The sequence below is a fragment of the Tachysurus vachellii genome, chromosome 25 (genome assembly GCF_030014155.1).
Source record: "Tachysurus vachellii isolate PV-2020 chromosome 25, HZAU_Pvac_v1, whole genome shotgun sequence".
NCBI lineage: Eukaryota > Metazoa > Chordata > Actinopteri > Siluriformes > Bagridae > Tachysurus > Tachysurus vachellii.
Window position 1 is genome coordinate 14872809 of NC_083484.1, and position 23316 is coordinate 14896124.

General features: G+C 40.5%; 1 protein-coding gene across 2 annotated transcripts in view; it reads left to right on the top strand.

The window, feature by feature from the left end:
- Positions 1-5450: 5450 nt before the first annotated feature.
- Positions 5451-23316, top strand: part of ext1a (exostosin glycosyltransferase 1a) — a 52722-nt gene continuing 34856 nt past the window's right edge. The window contains exon 1 of one of the 2 annotated variants that reach the window (XM_060861198.1): positions 5451-7203. In XM_060861198.1, the coding sequence (XP_060717181.1) occupies positions 6275-7203 (929 nt within the window). In that variant the 5' untranslated portion in view covers positions 5451-6274. The remainder of the gene's footprint in view (positions 7204-23316) is intronic. The other variant, XM_060861197.1, reaches the window with a different exon arrangement.

The following is a 23316-nucleotide window of genomic DNA, read 5'->3' on the forward strand; positions in this document are numbered from 1 at the left end:
AGAGAGAGAGAGAGAGAGAGAGAGAGAGAGAGAGAGAGAGAGAGAGATGGAGAGCTAGAAAGAAAGAGAGAGATAAGAGAGAGAGAGAGATGAGAGAGAGATGAGAGAGAAAGAAAGAGAGAGAGAAACAGAGATGGAGAGAGAGAGTAAGAGAGAGAGACAAGGAGAGAGAGACAAAGAGAGAGAGAAACAGAGAGAGAGAGAGAGCGAGAGAGAGAGCGAGAGAGAGAGCGAGAGAGAGAGAGGGAGAGAGATGGAGAGAGATGGAGAGAGAGAGGGAGAGAGAGAGAGCGAGAGAGAGAGAGGCAGAGAGAGAGAGAGATGAGAGAGAAAGAAAGAGAGAGAGAAACAGAGATGGAGAGAGAGAGTAAGAGAGAGAGACAGGGAGAGAGAGACAAAGAGAGAGAGAGAGAGAGAGAGAGAGAGAGAGAGAGAAAGGGAGAGAGACAAAGAGAGAGAGACAGATATGGAGAGAGAGAGTAAGAGAGAGAGACAGGGAGAGAGAGACAAAGAGAGAGAGAAACAGAGAGAGAGAGAGAGAGAGAGAGAGAGAGAGAGAAAGAGAGAGAGACAAAGAGAGAGAGAGAGAAAGACAGAGATGGAGAGAGAATGAAAGAGAGAGTTGGAGAGAGAGAGTTCACCTGCTGTGAAGTGTCAGATTCACGCTTTATCTTTGTGACACTGAATCCGAATCAAGCACCTGAGAAAAAAGAAAATGACTCGGATTCGTGCAAACGTGCTGCTCTCCCTCTCCTCAGGCGGGTTCCACATATCAGGGCACATTTGCGACGGCGTACACTCTCATATCTCTCGAGTCTCAGAGCTTTTAGAGTTGGAAAATCACTGGCGAAAGAACCGAGAAGAGCCGAGTCGATTTACATACAAAACATCACCCCAAAAACTGTCAGAAAAGACGATCAGTAATAAATAATTCATTTGGATCGGGACTCAATCCAGACCGTTATTATATTAGTTGAAGTCATCACTTATATGATACCTACAAAGATATTACTGTATATTTATGGGTCCAAGCACTAAAGTCGAAACCTACTGATTTTTTTCTGTAGATTTCTCTGTTCCGGTTTTACTGTAAATCTTCTTTTCCTGATGAATTGCGGATTGACCTCCTCCTTGTTCTGTCGACCTCGACCCTGACATGCGTACGGCGTTACAAGTAACGATATGAGCTTAAGTGAAATGGACCGAATCGATATAACCATGACGTTAATATTTATCATTATTAGTTTATCGCTCCGTTTAACCGGTGAACGCGAACTAAACTGGATTATTATTTATTATTAAATATAAACCCTACTGCTATATTCCTGAAAAAAAAGACTCCTAATCAGTAGAAATGTCAGCAGATGTTCTTGTGTTGTTCTTGTGCCTCGGGGGTTTCCTCCGGGTACTCCGGTTTCCTCCCCCGGTCCAAAGACATGCATGGTAGGTTGATTGGCATCTCTGGAAAATTGTCTCTAGTGTGTGATTGTGTGAGTGAATGAGAGTGTGTGTGTGCCCTGCGATGGGTTGGCACTCCGTCCAGGGTGTATCCTGCCTTGATGCCCGATGAATCGTGAATTCGTTATGAATCGTGCCGATATATTCAGTTACATCCCTGATTATTATTATTATATATTATCAGTATTTTATTTTTACACAGAGATTGACAACTTTACAATATTGTATCGCTAATAAAGTTTGGCAATTTGCAAACTCCTGAATGAACCAGCAAGCCGTTATTAGCTACTGAACAAACTCCTCTTTTGAGTGATGATTCTTTTCATGATCGATCCTGAGTCCTCAGGTTATTTTCTACTTACTTTTTAACCCTTACTTATGTATCTCTGTGTCTTTATGTAACACCATGGTCCTGGAGGAACATCCTTTCATTTCACTATGTAGTGCGTCAGCTATATGGCTAACCCTAACCCTAACCGACTTTTATCAGAATTCTAGTATGAACTTTTTCTGGCAGGTTTTTCTAACCAGAGTTTGTAATCTAGGCTACAATTGTCTGAGATTTCCAGCTAGACCTACAGTACATAATGCTGGTCTTCCACATCCCTCAATGCATTAACTATAGTGCTGTTAAGCTTGTTTGTGTGTGTGTGTGTTTCTTTTATTAGCCTTTTAAGTAGAGCGGTCTGATCAGCCGAGCAAAACCAAGTAGTGCCCAAAGCATGACTTAGCATAAGAACTGATCATTAACCCGGCGTGCACGTAAACATTATTCTGTGCTGAGTAAAGATGCGTTAACGATCTGTGAAAGTGACTCAGGCTGTTGGGGGAATTTAAATGACCATCCATTGGCTGCTTTTGTCCCAGGGGTGAGCTTCATCCTTAATTGAAGACGTAGGCGAGCCGATGCAGGTCTGCTTTCAGGCCTAACGACATCCACGCACCACCTTTTCCCATCGTCATTCACTTAGCGTCAGCGCTATCCTATTAGCCGATTGGAACTCGACGGCGACTCCGGCATACAGAGCAAGGCCTGGGTATGAATAACAGCAAACTTTTCTCATTAAAGTACAAAAAAGATTTATATTAAAAAAAATTACAGAGAGATGAAATGAGAGTGAATGTAACTTGTATGCATTAAAATATGTTGTTGATGTTTTTTTCTAAAATTAACCAAAGAGCTCGAACCGTATCGTCATGATTTTATGGATCACTTTATTACCAAACGATCGGCTGATCGGATAATCGCACGAACATCCAAGCGCACAGGTGTTCCTATTAAAGTGGCTTATTATTAATAGCAGTCATAGGGTGGGAAAAAGTCTTGGAAAGTCTTTTGGCTTGAGGCAAAGCAATTACTGTCGGGGCAAACGTGTCAGAAAATCAAATTTACATGTTGTCATGTCAATCAGAACACTGACTTTAACCCATGGAATGGAAACAAAACCTTCACTTGTGTCTAATGCAAGCGTAAAATCTGACACGGTCTGATCTTCATACTCGTGCTGTACGTCTGCTAGCTTTTCGGCTCGAATTCGGAAAGTGGGACACGTTCAAGATTTGGACGTGTTAAAGCTATTTCTCGAGAAGCTCTGCATGTGCTATTAACAGCCACAGGTGGATAAAAAACAGGGATGGAAGGAATGCCGGAGAAAGAGAAGATGAGTTAAAGGCTAGGCTTTGATCACTGGATTGTAAACACACATACACACACTCACACACACACACAGGTCTGAAGCTACCTAGCAACGTAGCTTTAAATTCCTCCTTGCATTCTTTCCTGCTCCATGTAATCAGGTCTCGACTCAAAGATCTCAGCAGCTGGAACAACAAATTCGGACGACACGTCCGGGCCACCTGCTGAAACTTCTTATTAGACGAGAGAGCGCTAATTTCTGAGTCCTCGTCTCCTGCTGCGGATCCTTCCGTCGATGCTGAGCAGCAGAGAAGATGCTGATCTCCACAGTGAAGATAATTTCCATGTTTCTCAACTTGGATTAGATTATATCACTAATCCCATTGTAAGTAAAGAGTCAAACACTTTGATGCAGGCACTTACACGGTCAACTGGGAATTGGTATTTACCTAAAACAGCTCATCTTGTTATAGGGTTTAATTTTTCTTATGCCACAACAAATGATTATAATTTTTATTCATGAAATAAAAACAACACAGAGTATTATTTATCTATTTATAGTTAGATTTATTGTTGTGGTGCATCTCATACATTATAGCAGCTATAAACCACCAATCCTTCACCTCTCTCTCTCTCTCTCTTTCTCTCTCTCTCTCTGTCTCTCTCTCTCTCTCTCTCTCTCTCTTTCTCTCTCTCTCTCTCTCTCTCTCTCTCTCTCTCTCTCTCTCTCTCTCCTCTAGACTTTCCTGTGCAGCACTGACACTGGAGACTCCTTCCAAAAACGTTGAATAATCATCTCTCCCGAAATCTTCATCACAACAAGAGTCACACCGGTTTTAAAATCTGAACGTCTCCGTGTCCGAGCTGTTACTATGGAAACGATAACCTGTATGTGATTTGCAGCTGCACTGCTGTCAGATCTGCTGTGATAAAAAATAAATCAACACCTTCTGACTTCATCAGCGTCGCATGATAATTATAAATAAATGAAACACTATTGTTTTTAAGGTTACTCTGTCCACTAGTTAAGAAGATCATGGCTTAATAATGATTTGGAAAAGGTTGGCCTAGATCTTTGTGGGCCAGATGGAAATGTCATGAAAAAATAATGAAAGGAGCAACGTTGGTCTTTCTCTTGCAGTTAAGAGTTAGGTCAGTACACATGTGAAGTGTTAAGGAGCCAAATATGAAAATTTCAATGCAAACCATGACATCATTGTGGTTCAGCGATTTGCAAATCTACCATGAGTTCAGAGTCCAGATGCTGTCTGTAATTAAATAAAACATGGCATATTTTTATAATAATAATAATGATAATAATAATAATCTCACCATCATCATCATCAACATAATCATCATCATCATCATCGTGTACACAATACAGTTCTCATTCTTAAGGATAATTCTTTCATAATGTATTAAAAACAGGATGAAGAAGAAGAAATTAAGTTGGGAATGATAGTGATAGTGCTGGGGAGCAAATGGTACATTTTAAAAGAATAATCTCTCTCCTAAAATTTCAGGACCACCAGCAGATCAGACGATGCGTGTTCTGTGGACCACATGGTGCTTTAAACATAATGAAAAGTCATTTATATTTAAAAGTATATGAGTAGACAGTATATGAGTAGACAGTATATGAGTAGACAGTATATGAGTAGACAGTATATGAGTAGACAGTATATGAGTAGACACTTGTACGCAGTGTAATTACAATATAAACTGCATGAAAACTCTTGTAATAAGTGTAAAGGATCTATTAAAAAAGAGAATAATGGTGTTTTTACTGATTGTGGGTGATCATATTTTTACCAGTAACAATAACAATAAAAATCATAATAATAATAATAATAACGATAATAATAATAATAATAATAATAATAATAAATAATAATAATAATAATAACAATAATAATAAATAATAATTAATTAATAATTAATAGTAATAAATAAATACAAAAATAGAATAATAATAACAATAACAATAATAACAACAATAATAACAATAATAATAATAATAATAATAATAATAATAATAATAATAATAATAATAATAATAAATACAAAAATATAATAACAATAACAATAAAATAATAATAACAATAAAAAATATATTAACAACAACAACAACAACAACAATAACAACAACAAGAACAACAACAACAATAAAATAATAATAACAATAATAATAACAATAAAAAAAAATGTAATAATAATAACAATAATAATAATAATAATAATAATAATAATAATAATAATAATAATCATTTACTTTTTATAACGCATTTGTTACCGGTGGCGAACGGGTGCTGATGAAGCCCCGTCCCTTGCGGAAGTGACGCTGGCCAATCGGAGCGCCGGGGAAGAGCGTCACGTCAGCAGACGTCGTGCGCGGATTGGTATGCTAGCTACATTGAAACAATCCGAACAACTGAAGCGCTCCAACATTTTCTCCTTTTTGTAGCGCCGCAGCGCTTCACGGCGCTTTTATCCCCGTCTCGGGCTTTCAGCTGGTTTACCGGAACACTTTCAGAGACGGTAAAGCGGAGAGCGCGAGAACTTGTCGGTGTGTAAGTTTTACCTCACGTTACTTTAAAGTCGGCGGTATTAAAGGCGAGTGTGTAGCGGCGCTCGCGCACAACTACCGGATTGTTTTCTCTCGGAAATGTGTAGAAATGTGTAGAATCGGTTCGGTTTGAACCGGACGTGTGTTCGGTTCTACAATCCGTGTGTCTCTCTCTAATGAAAAAAAAACCCAAAACTAAACAATAAGGTTGAATAACAACCAGCTGTGTGGACCTGCAGCGATGGTGAAGGTTCTCCACTGGTTCTTCACTGGTTCTTCACTGGCTCTCTTCTCCTTCATGGACTTTTCCCATTTGTTTTCATAAGAAGTCGGTCATTTGATAAGCGACCCTTGTGAAGCATGGTTCTGTGCCTCATAATCGTGCAATCCGACACTGATTCAGATTAAAGTCCATTGAAGTGAAGAGAGGAGGTAAGTGGATGGTAAGTAAAAAGTCGCCCACATGCTCTGGCTTTGGGAACTGGATCAGAAAAGCATTGAACCCTTGCAGGCTGGTGGAAGATGGCTGTGCTTCCCGGTAGGAGCGGGTGAGATCGGAACCTTAGGGCGCATTGGATCTATCGATAAAGATCTCGACCCGGACCGAAGGACACATGCAGGCCAAAAAGCGGTATTTCATCTTGTTCTCCGCCAGTGCCTGCCTCGTGCTGCTGCTCTACCTCGGTGGGGTGCAGATCGTCGAAAGAAGCCCAGGCGGCGACAACCGGCGTGGCCCGGAATCTCACTGGCCCAGATTTGTCGAGCACCTCCAACCTTTCCTTACGTCGGATCGCACGGTAAACGAGGACGGCGTCCGGACCTCACCGAGAGACAAAAGGGATGCCATCACCGGCATGTACAAGGGCCGGATGTGCCGCATGGACTCGTGTTTTGACTTTTCATTGTGCAGGAAGAACGGTTTCAAAGTTTACGTTTACCCTCAGGAGAAGGGCGAGAAGATTTCCGAGAGCTACCAGAACATTTTGGCTTCGATCGAGGCTTCGAGGTTTTACACGTCTGACCCGGGACAGGCTTGTTTGTTTGTTCTTAACCTGGACACCCTGGACCGAGACCAGTTGTCCCCACAGTATGTCCACAATCTGAAAGCAAAGATACAGAACTTGAATCTATGGAACGACGGTAGGAACCACCTGATCTTCAATTTGTACTCTGGGACGTGGCCAAATTACACGGAGGACTTGGGTTTCGACATCGGCCAGGCCATGTTGGCCAAGGCCAGCATCAGCACGGAGAACTTCAGGCCTAAATTTGACGTTTCCATTCCTCTGTTCTCTAAAGATCACCCACGGACAGGGGGGGAGAGGGGGTACTTGAAGTACAACTCCATCCCACCCTTTAGGAAGTACATGCTGGTATTTAAGGGGAAGCGCTATCTAACCGGGATTGGTTCGGATACGAGGAACGCTCTGTACCACGTTCACAATTCGGAGGACGTGGTCCTGCTCACCACCTGCAAGCACGGCAAAGACTGGCAGAAGCACAAAGACGCAAGGTGCGACAGGGACAACGCCGAATATGACAAGTAAGTGGACTTTGCTTTGGTGTGACTGCACAGGCCCGTTTATTTAGAGTGTTTATTTTAGGAAAATCGTATCGTGTCACGTCTGGTAGCATGCGAACGCTAAATAAAAAGATAATTCTGCAGTTGCTTTTTTATTCGTAGGCAGCGACGAATCTGAATATAGCTGGAAACACAATCAGGGAGCGACTTAAATGTAGAATTGTTCTGCTTTCTGTTCACGTGGACATGCCCGGTCCTGCTCGTCATTATGGAAAGTTGATCTAAACCAACAGTAAAATGACAACGCTTTCAGAAACGTCACGTATAATTTGGTAGCGTAGTTTACTAACCGTGTCATAACCTCCAGATCGTTCAGCTTGTCAGTCCAGTTTCAGATAAAACAGGTCTGTGATCAGACGGTTAAAAGTTCATCCTTTTCACGACTGCACAATGGCCTCAGTTTCTCTCCTGTTCATTCAACTCACCATGTGTTTTGTTTTTGGATGACGTTGTCGTTCCTAATTAACCCAGTGTTCATATATCTACATCATCACAAGAGCTCGGTTGCTTCCTCACTAACCCTGATAACCAGGTTGTGGACCGAAATGAACCGAACCCAAGAAACATCCAGGTTTAAATAAGGACAAATTTCATTCTTTCACTTTTTGCATCATGTTGAAATTGAAATGAACTGCTACAGTTTGAAACTCTGACGCACCCGAACCACCTGTTCGTGTGTTTATTTACTTATAAAAGCTGTATTTACTTCCCTGATATCTCACAATGGTGATATCGCTTATTATCTTTGACGATCACTAAACCGTCGACGCTCGACGTTAATATCCGTTCGGGTTTCCTCACAGTGACACGTACTTTAGACGATGTTTAAAAAAAATTACGGTTTTAAATTTGAAAGAAATTGTATGTCTAAATTACGTCCCAGTTATGACGTGTGTGTGTGTGTGTGTGTGTGTATGTGTTTTAACTGGAGTCCTTCTTGCTTTTATTCCGAATTGTCCTTTCTGTACCGCTCCAGTTTTCACAATATTGCATAAATCAAAGGTACAAAATGAAACTTTATGCAAGTCTTCTTGATTTTTTTTTTTTTCTCTAACACACTCTTTTCTTTAAAATGCTACACGGTCACGTGACCCAATTGTTCAAGATCGCAAACCGACACGTTGAACACAGCCGAGGTTTGTACGTGTGGGAGACTTTAGTCATGCAGCCGCTTTGCAGAAATCCAGATGTAAATTTAGATCCGTATCGAAGGTGCCAGCGGTGACGGTAGGGGACGAGGAGAAGGACGTTATTCGGTTTACAGGAAAAGGAAAGACAAACAGTTCCAAGTGTGTTGAAAAGATGTTCGTTTTTAAGTCTTTGGACAAGCACAGGACAGGACGGTGTTTATAGGTACAGCAGCTGTTCAGTATCCAGGTGAGACCACTGACTGAAATAAGAATGAAGCTGGTTTTCTTCTGTCTAGAATGTAAACACACGTAGCACCAAACATCACACCCATAACATCAGATTTGATCTCTGTACATAGAAGCATGTGTGTAATCTTTCCATGGGGAAAAATTCTAACTCTTTGGAATACTATACAGCCGTCTCGCAGTCTTTCAGAGCCACAAAGCACTGTGAGTATTTACCCCCACTCCATGCCCCAGGCCATTCTGATGGATTAACACAGACAATACAAATGGTGCCAGTTTGAGGGGAGGGGTTTGGGGCGACTGGGTCGTCAACCGCAGACGCTTACCACATAGCAGTCCGTCAGTGTGAGTAACTGCTTCCTGTGTGACCCGGGTGCGACCTCACACCCTGGCGGTGTGACCTCAGACTCGAGTCTCCTACCGGCGTGCTGTCGCAGAAACACGCCGAGATGTTCACATGCCACGCACAGCAGCGACGATGTAAAGGCATCAACCACGGTGACGCATCGCAGCTGTTCTGTCACGACCTTCTGTCTCCTTTTTATGACAGTTCACAAATTTATTATTCATTTATGCAGCGAGGCAGAAATCGCTTTAAAAAAAAAAAACAATTTTATGACATAGAAGTAACCGATTTTAGCGTACTGTAGTACAAGTGCAAATAGAAGACGGATTTAAAAACAAAAACAATTTCAAGCAATTTTGTTTATTTTTTTACCTTTTTGATTGTTCCTTATTTTACGAAAATATATCGCAAATTTTATTTGTTGTTTTAAAGACCTTTTGATTCCAGACTGAAGCTACAAAAAAAAGACTTTTAATTAATTTAATTTTACTTTATTTAATTGTAACGTGTTCATTTACGGAAAAAAAGAAAAACAACATGTTAATATTTTAACATTTTACAATTTTAAGTAGAACTTATTTACAAAATATAAAAAATGTTAAAAAAAAAAAAAAAAAGACTTCTATTTTGACGACGTCGCAGAAAAGTCTATTGAAACAAATCACCGATCACATCGTATTATTTATATCATTAAATTAATCTGCTCACTTTCCAGGTATATTTAGGTTCAAACCTGCTCGTTTATTAACTTTCACGACTGTTGTTGATATGAACAGGTGAGTATAAAAAACTCCAGTTAGATTTAATTAGAAAAAATATCAATAATTTATCGTAGCTCTTTTGAATCCTCCGATAATACGAAGTACAGTTTGTTTGTTTCAGTGGCGATGACGTTTCCTCGTCCTGGTCGTCTCCTAGTGTCAGGTTTTTAGCTGTAACCTCAGGGTGACTTTTAAATTGTTCGCAACAGCTTGTCAAAGTCTTTCAGTGACTAAGCTTTTCAATGTGCTCTTTTTTTTTTTTTGAGAAAGCTTTTAAATGTTTTTTTTTCCACCTCCCCCTGCCGTCATGTGTCTTCGTGCTCGCATGCTGTGTGTATTATAATTAGTCTGAATTAGTCATTCAGCAACACATTAGTCTGCCGAGATGTTTTCGACATCTTTCATGCCAAAATTCATCGCATCTCAATCGTGGCGGTGTGGTAAGAACTCTAATGCGGCTCATTAAAGTCTCAGATCTTGAGGGGAAATAAGGTCGTGTCCCGAACAAAAGCGTTTTCTTTTCTCTTTTTTTCTAGTGAAGTAACATTTAATAAATTCGAAACATTTCATTTCAGACTAATTTAATTTGTCACTTTAAGCTGATTTAGCCTAATTAGTAGCTAGCCGGCGCATCGACTAGTAATTAAAGAAGTCGTCGTCTACATAAATTAGCATGCCGCTAACGTCTGGCGCTAAACGAACGGTACGGTGCGTTCTCCTTAATTTAGACTCTGGGTTTTTAAAGTTTCATTGCATAATTAAAGGTTTTCTTTGTTTCCTAAAAGAGAAAACTCTCTATCGTACCTGGATTGTAGGAACCTTGTCCTCCAGATAGATGACTAAAGGGGACTTTAACAATGGTTGCTTAGATGGTTAATGGTTCCAGGTTTGTTGTTGGGGTTTACAAATGCCCCTTTTCCACCGAGGCAGTTTGAGTGCTGGTTCGGAGCCTAATTTAGAACCAGTTCTTTCTTTTTCGACAGCCAAAGCACCGGCTCTGAACCAGGAAAAGTGGTTCTTAAGTAGCACCAAAACGTTGCTGGTCTAGACTTAAGAACCGCTTTTGTCAGGAGCTGTGGGCGGGGCTGTGGGCGGGGCTACTGTTAGCGCATTTGATAATGTACCTTAAGTATACTAATGTTTAATACACTTTTACTTTATTGCAATATGATCAATTATCAGCAAACATGATAGTAGGTAGCTACATGCTAAGGCTAACTTTTTCTGCGTTAATGATAAAATATTGTTAGCTGCGCTAACGTTGGTGTGTAACGTGACACGTACCGGTTCTTTTTGGTGGAAAAGGGGTAATAGAGAATGACTTATTAGGTTCCTCATGGTGGACAAACTGAAGAATGTCTTAGGGTGCAGAGGAAGAACGGTAACGTTTAAGGATTTCGATTTTCGTTCTTTGCGTAGTTAGCAGTCTAGTATTTAGCAGTATTTTACTTGGAACCTTCTTTCAAACCTACTGTTGTGAGGTTCTATTCCAAAAGTAAGGGTTCTCTAAGGTTTCTTGGATGTCTCGAAGTTCTAACAGTGTATCACGTGTATGTACGTCGTAGAAGAATTCCTGGATTTTTTTTTTTTTTTTTTACTATTAATAGAACATTTGTATTTAGCCCTATGAAATGGTTTTGTTTTTTACATCATCTGACCCCTAAAACCTAGGATTCTTCTTCTTAAGGGACAACCAAAGATCCCTTATTGGTTTAAACGACTCCACAACCCACTGTTATTAGGTTCTAAACAGAAGATATTATTGGTTCCTACGACACGGTAAAGGATTTCTAGATGGACCCGTTTTATTTTCCGATGACCGTAGATGATACTTGTTTTTTGTTTTTTTAATAAAGTTACTTGGGTTTTGAACCGATTGCACCAACCAGAGGCAAATCTGACTCATCATGATGCTCTGAAACATTAATACCGCACGTCCCGTCAGCGTTCAAGTACTGTGAATGATTTTTGCCTTGACAGGATTTTGCGTAATTGCTCCATGACAATAAAAAATGCATGGCTCATTTATTTCAGAGCAGGCAGCAGCTCTTTCTCTGACTAACCATAGGCCATTTTCTCCTCCTTCTATCTCCACGGACGCACCGCAAAGACGTCGTACACCGGCGTCCGTGTGAACCCGGAGCTGATGGCTATGAGAGTGAATTATTGATGGCTGTATTTGAGTCATGTTTTGCCCCCCCCGGAAAAAAAACCTTTGCGTCCTCCTTTATTTAAAAATGTCATGTCTTATTCATAATAACAGTGTAACAGTGTCTCAGATCCTAGAGTTTATAACCAAATAGCGTTTAATAGGAAGACATCAGAGTTAGAAATCTGTTCTAACGAGATACGTTGACGGTTGGTGTTGGCGAGTTTTCCTGTCCTTGAGATGGGGTAATAATTAAGGATGTCTGTGGAAGTCCTGATCAATTTGTGTGGTCTTGATGGTCAAGTGGTCATCATGCTAATGGTACTACGTCTAGCTCGTTTTTAATCAAGCTGCCGTAGGTCTTAAACATCAGTAGCTCACTCTCTGTAAAAGGGATCTAGTGGAAACCCGAGCTGGTACGGATTCTACACGTACGTCTGTTTGCCTGAAGGACAAGCAAAGGACCTTTAAGGATTCCTTGGATGCTTTAAGGTTCTATCTAAAAGTTCTAGCTGGAGTTTAACTTGGAACCTTTATAGAAAAGAAGTTTAATAATGAACCACTTGAGAGCATTGCTGATTTTTTTTATTTATTTATTTATATATATCTATTTATTTATTCTTTAAGGGTCAAACCGTTCACATATTGTAAGAGAGCAATACCTCTCGCACGACCTGAAGAGAAAGGTAATCACGCTAAAGGTTTAGCACCAGCGTAATTAGCGCTATGCTGCATAGCCGAATTTGTACGACCGTTCCCTTTAGGCGACGGCTGCTAATTAACTTGGAACGTTTTCTGAATTCTGATCCTGCAGGCTTGGCTTTTGGATAGCGTTTCCAGATGACTGTATTTTAGAGAGTTACATTTGGATGCCTCCCTGCGTATTTCCCACAATCCTCAGCACCAATCGAACGGTGCGAATTTAAAACCCTAAGATGAATCAGGAAAAAGAAAGACGAGAACATGGATAAGTCATTTTGCTAAACGCGTTAGAGGGCTGAAATTAAAGACGAACCAACAGAAGCGAGGCAAAACAATAAAATAATAAGTAAATGCAGCCATTTCGGGAAACATTAGGTTCTGATTGAGTATGTGGAGCGTTCCCTGTCTTGCTCAGTGCCATGTGTTGGTTTACCTGAGTATGTAATTATGCTAACGGACGCCCGGAGCCGTCTCGGGTCGTAACGAAAGGCGTGATTTCGGAGGCAGCTGTTTTGCTCGTCTAATAGCAGATATGGCCACTTTCGCCCCGGCAGCGGCCGTAATCACACCCTGAGACGTCGTGGCGGATTTAATGAGATGGTTATACTCGAAAAGATAACAGACTGCTTACAGATCAATGCCCTTGCCAGTCCTGCCTTAGTGGGTGATTATGGGTAAGAAGCACAAGACGCTCCGGCTGCTGGAGGGTCCTTGATGAGGGAGTGGAGTGGAGGAAATAATGACAGAAATAGTAACCTACTCACACCGGTCTGAATTTAAACGAACTTAAATAAAGGACGGAACGTGAGGTCTCAGGCTTGTAATAACTCAATTTAGCCCTTTTCATGCAGGGAAAGTATGGATTAAATGACGAGGCGATTGGTTTAGTTTACATCAGATGAACTAACAAGCTATCGATTTATTTCTCAAAAATCTCTACTAAGAAGTCTCTGGAAAAAATAGAGATTTTATACATCCGTTTATCCTCCTACGTGTGATGGACCTTTTGTCCAGTTTGGACTCTGCTTTCCTCCGAAAGTGAAACGGGTGAAGATTTAAAGCACCGAGAGATTTCTTTCCGGTTCTAATGAACGAATCTGCAACATTTACAACATCAGTGAATCACCGGCAAACAAAATTTCCGGCGAACATTTAAAAAATGATTCGTTTAGAATGCGAAAAGAATTTTCACCAAATTTCAGTATCTCATCAGCTGAGGTTAAGTTCACCAACAGTTAACAGTTTCTATGTCTTGTTAAACACGAGAGCGGAAACGTTAGGCTTGCTCAGGTAACGCTCGCGTAACTGTATCGCTTTTCTCACCAGGTCTCTATATGATAAGAGAGACAGATATAGCTTTTCCAGCTGTCACTTTGAGAGCTCAAGCATTCAAGCACACTCGTGTGACTGGATTGTGTTGCAGCTCAGAAGTAAGGAAAGCTCTGAGCGTATTCAAGCCAGCTCGTCCACATTCCCGATTTGGAAAGCCTTTTGGCAGTGTGGGAAAATGCAGGGTCAACCGCTCGTCCCGTTTCAAGTCCACATACGCTCACAAACACACACCGAGCTCACTAACACCCACAGAACGGCTAAAACCGCCGAGGCTCCAGCTAGCAGGAGGTTCCGCCGTCCTCGTTGCACAGCCACAAACAGGAAACAGTGGTTTGCTCGATTTCTAAAAAGTTTGTTGCTTTTCCTTTTCTCATCATTCATGCTTTATAATTTGAGCCCTTCTAAGACGTCTTTCCCTCTCGTAGCTCTGTCATCTTTCAACAAGCCAAGCATTTTTTTTTCCTCCCTCCGTCGTGCTCTGGGTGGAAGAGAAACACACATGGACTCGGATAAGAATTCAACATGACGCCTCAGCGAACCTGTCAATTCGCATCGATTCGTTTCCGTGGGCTGTTTCACGTACATCCCTGCACGTCCTTTTTTCTCTCTTTCTTTCTGCTATTTTTAGTAAAAACCTGACCTTTCTTTCGTTAGCGGTTTTCACCGTTCTAGTTCTTCATGCATTCAGCAAACAATGCGTATGAAAGCAGATCGTTTGTTTAAGTTTTGAGCGTTTCTTCTCGGCAAACTGAAAGTCTTTTACTTTTTTATTTTGCTATTTTTTTTTTTTTTAGTAGTAACCTTTCATTCACACTAGCAAGCGACAGAGCGATATTTCTCAGTTCTCTGCCAATTAGGAATCAGGTCCCCAAAAGCCTGGAATTCCTCCGAACAATTCCACGCTGGTTGTTTTCCGTCTTTAGAAAACCTCGACTCTCCTTCCTTCGATGGTTAAACAAATTTTCCACTCAGAAATCAGTATTCTTAAATTTGTCTTGGTTCACTTGGTTTAATTACAACATAAGATGCACCGTAGTAATATAAAATATAACATGATTTCACGTGAACGTTGCAGTGGAGCGTACGTTACCAAAAGACAACGGGAGCCCTCGTAAGAGCGCACATAAGAAACAAATTACAGTTTCCTCAGACGTCACCTGCTTACAAGACAGCTGTATTACTCTTTGAGTTGAGAACCGTAATGTATAGCTGTCGGTTGTATTCTTTAAACGCAGCCGCTGACTCCTGACGTATGAGACAAATGGCCTTGTCGATGATGTTGGTGAAAAATGAAATAGCTCTTAGTGCCCATCTTTTTTCTTTTCAATATCTTTATAAACTGGTAGTATGTATGAGGCAGTAAAGCTCGAAACTGGTGGATGGATGGTGCAGTACAACTCCAAACTGGTGGGATCTATGGGGCAGTACAGCTCGAAACTGGTGGCATCTATGATGTAGTACCTTTTATAAACTGGTAGTATGTATGGGGCAACTCGAAACTGGTGGGATGGATGGTGCAATACTACTCCAAACTGGTAGGATGTATGAGGCAGTACAGTTTGAAATTGGCGGGATCTATGGGACAGTACAGTTAGAAACTGTGGGTATGTATGTGGCAGTTCAGATCCAAACTGCTTGGGGTATGGGGCAAGAAAGTTCAAAACTGTTGGGGTTATTAGGCAGTATTATGGTGAACCAAGGGTGTTTATGTGACTAGTAGAGTTCCAAACTGATGTGAGGCAGTTGTGAACTGATTTGAGTATAAAGGGCAGTACACTTCCAAACTGGTGGGTTGTATGAGACAGTGCACTTCCAAACTGGTGGGTTGTATGAGGCAGTACACTTCCAAACTGATGGGTTGTATGAGGCAGTACACTTCCAAACTGGTGGGTTGTATGAGGCAGTACACTTCCAAACTGATGAGTGGCATCACACAATTTGGAGAAAAAGGGTCTTTGAATTCTCTATGAAGCAAAAATAGGCAAGGCAAGTTTATTTGTATAGCACATTTCATACACAGAGGTCATTCAAAGTGCTTTACATAGAAATTAGAAAACAGTTTATAAGAGAGAAAAAAATATATATATATATATGTAAAAATAAGAGACATACGATAAAATCATAATAAAAACAAAGAACAATTAAAGAAAATAAATGTAAAAAGAATAAAACAGGAGTAAAAGTGATTTGGACGAAAAGTGCAGTCAGTGTGAAGCAGCACAGTGCTCATTTAGTAAATACAGAGTTAAACAGATGTGTTTTTAATCTTGATTTAAAAGTGTCTACTGTTGAAGCACATCTGATCTCTTCTGGAAGCTGATTCCATCTATAGGTGGCGTAATAACTAAATGCTGACGCACCTTGTTTTGAGTGAACCCTCGGTATCTCTAACTGACCTGATAATAATGATCTGAGTCGTCTGCTTGGTTTATATTCAGTTAGCATATCTGTCATGTATTTCGGTCCTAAGCCACGAAGTGATTTATAAACGAGTAACAATACTTTAAAATCTATTCTAAATGTAACTGGAAGCCAGTGTAAGGACCCGAGGACTGGAGTGATGTGCTCAGATATTTTGGTTATATTAAGGACTGTTTTAGGCACAGAGAACCTCTTAGTTTGACACCAGTGCATTACATCACAAGCTCATCTCGATTAGCCAGATAAGCATGTGTCACTTTTTTTTTACACTTACTTTCGACATACTGATATTTGCTGTTTGTTAAATTTTAGGGTACTTCTTCACTTCCGTAGGAAGTTCATTTGGACGAAATATCACCCAACTGCTACCAAACCTGAGACCTTTGTCGCAACTCGAAGCCGTGATGCTTTACTCATGCTTTCAATCCTAAAACTTCACGTTCTTCTCTTCAACCCGAGTCTCAAGTGTATATTATGTACATTTCTGCCTAGTTGATGCCAGTCATCTGCTTTCTCATCCACCCACAGCCCTCCATCTCTGTGTGCATCTGCGCCACTAAGCCAGGCAGCAGGGTTTAAAACCGCTCTATAAATATAAAAATATAAATCCCAAAGGGCGACATGACGTCAGCCCGTCTCCGTGTCACACGGACCGCACACATTTTTCTCCTCCGTGATTTGGCAGCACTTCCTAATTAGAAACGCGGTAGAAGCTTTTGCTTTATTGCTGCCATTCGATCCCTAGCTTTTTTTTTTTTTTTCTTCCCTTCGATGGCTGCATGGGATGGGGCTTGGGTTTGAAAGGGTGACTGGGGGAAGTTAATGTGGTGTAGCAGGCGTAACGCGTCTTTTATAGCCCATTTTTCTTAGTTCTTTGGTTAACACCATGTAGACATTATTTAAAGAAAAAAAAAATTGAAGACGGATGATCATGAGACTTGTACGATGACCCGGTTAACGATTTAATCTAATCATCCAGAACAGAACAGACAAAAAGTACAACTCTGGCTGCAAGTTTCTGTAGGACGAATTACCTCATCACAGAGAGGAATTTTTTTTTTTTAAGGTCACTCTGAAAACTTTCATGAGCACTACCATAAGTTCGAAGTTCTAGCCACGCCCCCTAACGATTTTGGAAGCGGTTTGTCAAACAGCAAGTAGCTAATTGCAGGCACTAAAGGTTACAACCGTCGGGGTTGTGAAAAAACGGCTTCGTACCGTCGTTACAACGACGTCAACATCATTAGACATTGCGAAAGTGTTTCCGTTTTAAATATACGCTTCAATCATTACATCACACGATCTCGATTACGATCAAGTTTCATCATCTGAAGAATTCTAATACTTCAGTTCATATGTAACGTCTATAACGACAGAAAAAAAAACCAAAACGTCAGACCGTGGTTCGAGCCAGGATGGATTTGTCATCCGGTTTGATCCGGGTTTACAGTCTCGCTTGTATTTATTTTAGATTGCACTTACTGGACTTTGCCTTTGGTTTGCGGTTACGAAAGGTAGCATTAAGTCAACACGTGTAATGAAAGGCTTTCCAGATGTTTCCCAATAAAACTTTTCCATCTACACTTTTTAGATGTCTGGACTTTCCCTCTGTTGATGCCATGAAACTTGGCACCACTTTGTTTTATTTATTTATTTTATTTCTTGAAGCTTGTAAACAAGTAACGACTAGATTTCTTAATTATTCGCTAACAAAACCGGACGGCGTTAAATATCTAAATCAGCGTTCGTTTTGCCGTTAACACCATTTTTTTTTTAACGTGATGACTAGCCAGGGAAGATTTGTTAAGACGTAATCAATAATCTGTTTAATCTTTTGTTTTAAACCGGAATCAATTCGCATACCAACTAGAAAATTCTGGTCAATAATATCGATAACAGGATTTTTCTTCTAACGCTTAGAACATGAAATCTAGCTTAAGCGTCTAATCAAGAAACCGTATTCATGTGTAGTATCTTCTGATTAAACAGGATAACAAATCGGTGTTAGCATAGAGGACTGAGTAATCTTTACTGCTAACGCTAGAAGCAGCTAGCTATCGTGAGCCAACGTAACAACTGTAAAAACAGCTCCAATCGACCTTTACTGAGTCGCGTGACGTCGTCTAACAGCAGCAAACGCGTGTTTATCGAAACGGTGACGTTTTCCTTGGGCGTTTGGAAGGAGTCATCAGTGACCGCGACCATTTAGAGCTGCGAGAACAGGCACTGATGTACGTCCCCAACGCGTATCGTGTCATTCTGTAATAAATCCAGACCGTCGCATCACCCTGTCCTTCATTATTTTCCTATATTTCCTATATATCTCGAATGCTGGTGCAATGTAAGGACATTTTCATACCATCCCACTCCTCAGACACGTTCTAACCGATCTCTGAGAGCCGCACGCTGAGGAAGGTTTTATTACCAATTTTATAATACTTTCCTTCAGTTTTTAATTCAACAACGGTGCTTTTGCTTCGGTTAAGCCTTGTGGAGCCGTTTAAATCACCATGCTCTCTGTCAGAATGTGTTTAATTTATTCAGGCATTGTAACAGAAGAACAGCACACACACACACACACACACACACACACACACACACACACACACAGAAATCAGTGCTGTTGCCAGGGTGTCGTTTACACAGCGATCCCACGCTTCTGATGGAGAGATGGTGGAGGATTCTGGCCAGGCCCGGGCATGTCCGCTTCCAGCCAACAGACAGAAGAGTGTTGGGAAATTTGATGGAAAGGTCTCCTCCTCCTTCCCTGTTCTCCTTTTCTATAGAAACCACCGGTCTCACCTGCTCATTCACTGAAATCTGGACAGGAGTGTGGAACATGTAGAAATCTGGCAAGATGTAGGTTCAGTTCTTTCCCTCCGCCTCTCTCCCTCTCCACTCAATTATATGGAATTCTGTGTGATCGTAGAGACACACACACGTGTATATATATACACACACACATATACACGCACGTAGGTACACATAGACATGTGAGTGTGTATGTTTGGGCGTAGTTGTTTGTGTGTGTGTTATGTATGTATGTATGTATGTATGTGTATATATATATGTATGTGTATATGTATATATGTGTGTGTGTGTGTGTGTGTGTGTGTGTATATATATATATATATATATATATATATATATATATATATAAAATGTGTGTGTGTAAATGTGTTTGTGTATATACGTGTGTGTGTGTATGTGTGTGTATGTGTATATATATATATATATATATATATAAAATGTGTGTGTATATAATGTGTGTGTTTGTGTATATTCGTGTGTGTGTATATAGTGTGTGTTTGTGTAAATGTGTTTATGTATATTTGTGGGTGTGTGTGTATATATGTGGGTGTGTGTGTATATAATGTGTGTGTGTGTATGTGTGTGTATGTGTATATATAATGTGTGTGTGTGTAAATGTGTGTTTGTGTATATACATGGGTGTGTGTGTATATGTATGTGTGTGTGTGTGTGTGTTAAATAAAAGGGATTCTGGGTAAACAGGAGCTCAGACAGCATTCCAGCAACATGCTCCGTTTTCATACGACATTTTAGTCGCAGGTTGTTAGAGATGATGATCCTAAAATGTTGGCTGAAGTCCGTAACTATTCATGTCGGAGTATTAGAGGACGGTTGTCTCGAGACATTAGAGCTGCAATTAAAAAAAAAAAAGACGGTCATGATCATCATCATCATCAGTGATGTAATGATGTCATTTGTGATCTCAATGCAAAAAAGTGATCTTGAGATAATAAAGACAATATCTTTAGCCTCGAGACACTAAATCAAGTCCCGAAGAATTCTTATTTTTGCCATGTGTGATTTTTCTCACTTAACAGCGACGCAAAAAAAAAAAATCACACAATTAAAGCCGTCTTCGAGCCAATAAACCCGATTGGATGACATTTGTGTCTTCGATCTTTGTGTAAAATCTTATACTGTGCTTTCGGATTAGTGGTTCGACTCGCGTTAGTTTCCGTCGAATAAAATCTTTTCTATAGGACTTATTTCTCTATAATTCTCCTGTCTGAAACCATCTTTATTTGTGAGTTCACCTTACAGCAGAACAGTTTCTGCCGTCTCGCTTCTAGGCACGCTCCGGCTTAACTTTTATATTATTTAGCATGTTAGAATATTTCATACAGGAACTCAGGTTTTATTTATGGCCACGTTTCACTGCTTTAAACGTCCCCACACGAAACGTCGGAAAATTAATCCCAGAAATGTTTAGCACCACAGGTGAAGGTGGAACACAGGGCGGTCGTAGGTGACGGAAATAGTCCGTTGAGATTAATGATTAATTACAACAAATCACGCTCACACCGTGCTTCAGCTAATCCATCCGACTTACACTAACATAAATTGTTGAGTCTGTGGAGTTTTATTATTCACACTTTATCACACTTCTCATCCTGACGGTGATTAGTTTCCCAAAACGTTACATCTTGTCCTGTTTTATTCCTCTTATATATTTTCACTGCTTGTATCTAAGCGGTTTATATGGAATTATCACCGTAACCAGCCGGAGTCGGTCCGGACAACGTCAAGGTCACGGGAAGGTCGAATGTTTAGTCATACAAGTGCCACAAGGAGGTCTGACCATGACCAAGGAGATATTTTAATGGTGTTTAAAACAAAAAAGGAAGAATCAGGTCCAGGTTTTTCAAGGAAGTGATTAAAAAAACAAATCTGACCAATCAGAAGTGAGAATTCAACACCAATGGGGTGTAACAGCACGGCTGTCGGAATCAAATCACACCCGGCTTCGTTTTATTTTAAAGATGCGTTGCTCAGTGTTTACCAAAGACCTCGCCAAATAACGCTTTCGTACTCCGTAACTTCGCAGTGTTCCTAATCACGGAGGTGGCGTAAGATCGAAAACTTGTTAGACTTTGAAACGAGCGAAATAGGAGCCGGTTTAAAACTAGGCCAGGCTTTTTCAATGAAACCAGAACTCGCAGAAAAGCTCTCTGAAGAAGTAAAGATGCCGGACGCGATTCGGTGCTTTAACAGTAAGTGGGTTTATCATCGTCGAGAGTATCGTCGTAACCAGCGGATGTACTGATTTGAGTTGTTTTGCTCAGACCTCACCGAATAACACACCAACAAAGTTTTCACAATTAATATAAACCACACGATAGACATTTAAAATCTTCTTCCCATAATTCGACGCCGTAATTCCCGAACCCTTTGGAGGACCGTCCTCAGAACTTGATTTCACGCTACACGGTTTCCCATAAGCAGCCTATTGTATATCTTTCTTCACCGGACCAGCGTCTCACCCCAGGGAGCTCACCATCGCAGAATGAAGGTTTGTCATTTGTTTACCCAGCTCGCAGTGTACTTAGGCAGGATGATGTATTTGTGGACCTTGGCAGCGCTGCGACGGTGATGTATTCGACGTAGAATGTAGAGAACCGATATTTTAACCGCACAGACCGGGCCTGTGGGGACGCACAACCACGCTGGCATTTTTTTTTTCTCTCCTTTTTTTCCTTCACTGATTCCAGGCTGGTGATAACTTGCTTTTTTGACATGACGGGACTTTTGCAGTCTTTCTCGTTGTACAATAGTGTATCTTCGTATTTTTTGGTGTGGGGATTATTACAGTATATGGAGGGAAGGTTAAGCAGCTTGGAGACTGCAGTCTTAAAATCCCGTCGCATATCGGTGTCGTTATACGTGTCATCATGGCGTCTCTGATCCAGGGATAGAGGGATTAGTGCCTGATTTAATCATCTCGAGTAATGCTGGTCAGCAGTGCTGGATAGATGATGAAATAGTTTTTCCAACTATAAATATATTTAAATTTCACAATAGGATGGATTGTTTGTTTTTTTTTGTTTTTCTCGCTTAGGTTATTAAGCAATTTTTGCTTCATGAACATACTTTTTTTTTTTTTTGATTGATTTCCTGTGAGCGAGTTCTCAGAACCAGCAAGTAAGCGCTTGTACCATAACTATTGACACGAGGATCAAACCGGCATTGAAGCTGTTTCATGTTTGGAATATCTGATAGTTGTGATTTTAAGCCCTCCGCTTTATTCTGCAACAAAAGATTCAATGGATTCCTCAGGCAAATCTCAGAGTCCTTGAATTAACTGCTTTTTTATACTCCTTTTGAATGAAAAACCTTCTCTCGGTAATCCTTCCCAAATACACGGGCCGGTTTCATAACCTATTAAAGTGTACGGTATTAGAGCTTCGAGTCGCTCGGCGAATCACTCAGCTGTTTCAGAAGTTATTTGTTCAGTTCATTTATTAATAAAGAACATGTAAAGGGATTTACCTTTTTTTTTTTTTTTTTTTTAAAGTCATGTTGCATTATAGCAGCTAAGTTAAGTTAATAAGGCAAAATTGTAGCTTATGTTACTAAGAAACTCAAACTCCTCTGTCTTGAAGACTCCTTTTACCTCACCGACACTGGAGACTCCTTCCGTACAGTAAATGCTACGGAAACGTGTTCTTGAACGTGTAAAAGAACATATGTGTAGATCAGATTATTATTCATTTTAGATTATGTCCTTATGAATTAGGTAGAGAAACGATAACGTAGAAAATCAATCGACATCTTCTGACCAATCAGATTCCAGAATTCAGCAGAGCTGAGGTATAATTTAAAAAAAAAAAATCTTGAGAATGTCATCTGAATAAGTATTTCTTTTTTAAATACTGATTGTGTGTATTTTTGTGTTTATCACATTTGTACCCCTTTTCCACCAAAAAGAACCGGGTGCTGGTTCAGAGCTAGTGCTGGTGCTGGTTCAAAGTTGGTTCCACTGGCGAACCTTCTAAGAACTGGTTTGCCTTTCCATCGGCTAGAGAGCCGTCACAGAGCCGAGTGTTACGTCACTGTATACGTGTCACGTGTCCCAGCAACTTTAGCGCAGCAGCGGCAAACAAACACAACAACAACAATGGCGGATGTTGCTTTACTGTTAATGCTCATGACTTTGTGAACCTACATTAACACCCAAAC